A 1,125-nucleotide genomic window follows, 5' to 3' on the forward strand; every position below is an offset into this window, starting at 1 on the left:
ACCCCCGCCCCGCCCCAGAGGGGCCACAACCTGCGGCCCAGGGTCTCTGTCCCCGTGTCCTGGGCAGCGTGCACGGACACCACGGGGGAGCCAAACACAGCAGCTCCACGGCCGTGAGCACCGCCCAGCCCTGGCGGGCCCCGTCCTCCCAGGCGTCCCTCCACTGAGGCTCCAGCTGCCCCGTTTTCCAGATGTGAACGAGTGCGCTTCCCACCCGTGTCAGAACGGTGGGACCTGCACACACGGCGTCAACAGCTTCAGCTGCCAATGCACTGCCGGCTTCAGGGGACCCACCTGCGAGACAGGTAAGAGGAGCCCACCCGGCCCCACGCGCCAGGGGCCACAGGGCGCCCGGAACGGTCCTGCCAGACCTGGGGGGCAGGGGCATCAGGTCAGCATGCTGCACGGGCCTTGCCCCAGAGGCGGGTGGCCAGAGAGGTGGTGGGGGAGGGGGTTGCAGGAGCCCAGAGTCCAGAGGAGGGGCCTCGGGGCGCGGCAGGAGCACTGAGCACAGCACTCAGCCCTGTGAGGCCTGGGAACAGGGCAGGGCCCGCTTCCAGACCCTCTCACTCTAGGACCTGTGCCCCCAAACCCTCAACCCCAAGGGCTCCTGGCAGGAGTGGAATCTGCTCCTCCCCACCCTGGGGCTCTCGTGGCCTGGCCGTGGGTTGAGGTCTTTCTCAAGAGCCTCCTGTTGCTCCCAAGCTGCAGCCCGCACTGCGGTTTGCTGAGTGATGGTGCACACCCCCAGCTTCACCACGGGAGGCTGCTAGGGGAGCCCAAGAGATGGAGCCCTTAAGATCAGCGCATGGCGGCCCCTGACCCCCATCGGCTCAGCCAGAGACACTCCCCCCAGACCTTCAGGGATGTGAATTGTTATTTGGAAACAACACTGTTAAATCAAACGGGTGCGGGTAACAGCCTCACCAGTGTCTCAGCTAGAAAAACATTTCTAATGGATACTTGGGGCCACAGGGCATGTTTCCAAGTCTCTGACTCTGGTGTGTAGACACGTATCCAGGCCAGCAGGGCCCTGGGGGCCTTGGGGCAGCGCCGGCAGTCCTGAGCCTTGGCCTCTCCGTGGCCAGCACAGCAACACCCGCAGCAGCGGCCCGGGCCCCCAAC

The 1,125-nt window shown here is 65.8% G+C and overlaps 1 protein-coding gene across 1 annotated transcript in view; it reads left to right on the forward strand.

Annotated features, from left to right (window-relative positions):
- The window catches only part of SNED1 (sushi, nidogen and EGF-like domains 1), a 71,373-nt gene that overhangs the window by 30,967 nt on the left and 39,281 nt on the right, over nucleotides 1–1,125 (forward strand). Inside the window, exons 10-11 of the mRNA XM_010837792.1 lie at nucleotides 192–490; nucleotides 576–663. Of these exons, the coding sequence (XP_010836094.1) occupies nucleotides 192–490; nucleotides 576–663 (387 nt within the window). The remainder of the gene's footprint in view (nucleotides 1–191; nucleotides 491–575; nucleotides 664–1,125) is intronic.

This window comes from Bison bison, unplaced genomic scaffold (assembly GCF_000754665.1).
Source record: "Bison bison bison isolate TAMUID 2011002044 unplaced genomic scaffold, Bison_UMD1.0 scf7180017845916, whole genome shotgun sequence".
Taxonomy (NCBI): Eukaryota; Metazoa; Chordata; class Mammalia; order Artiodactyla; family Bovidae; genus Bison; species Bison bison.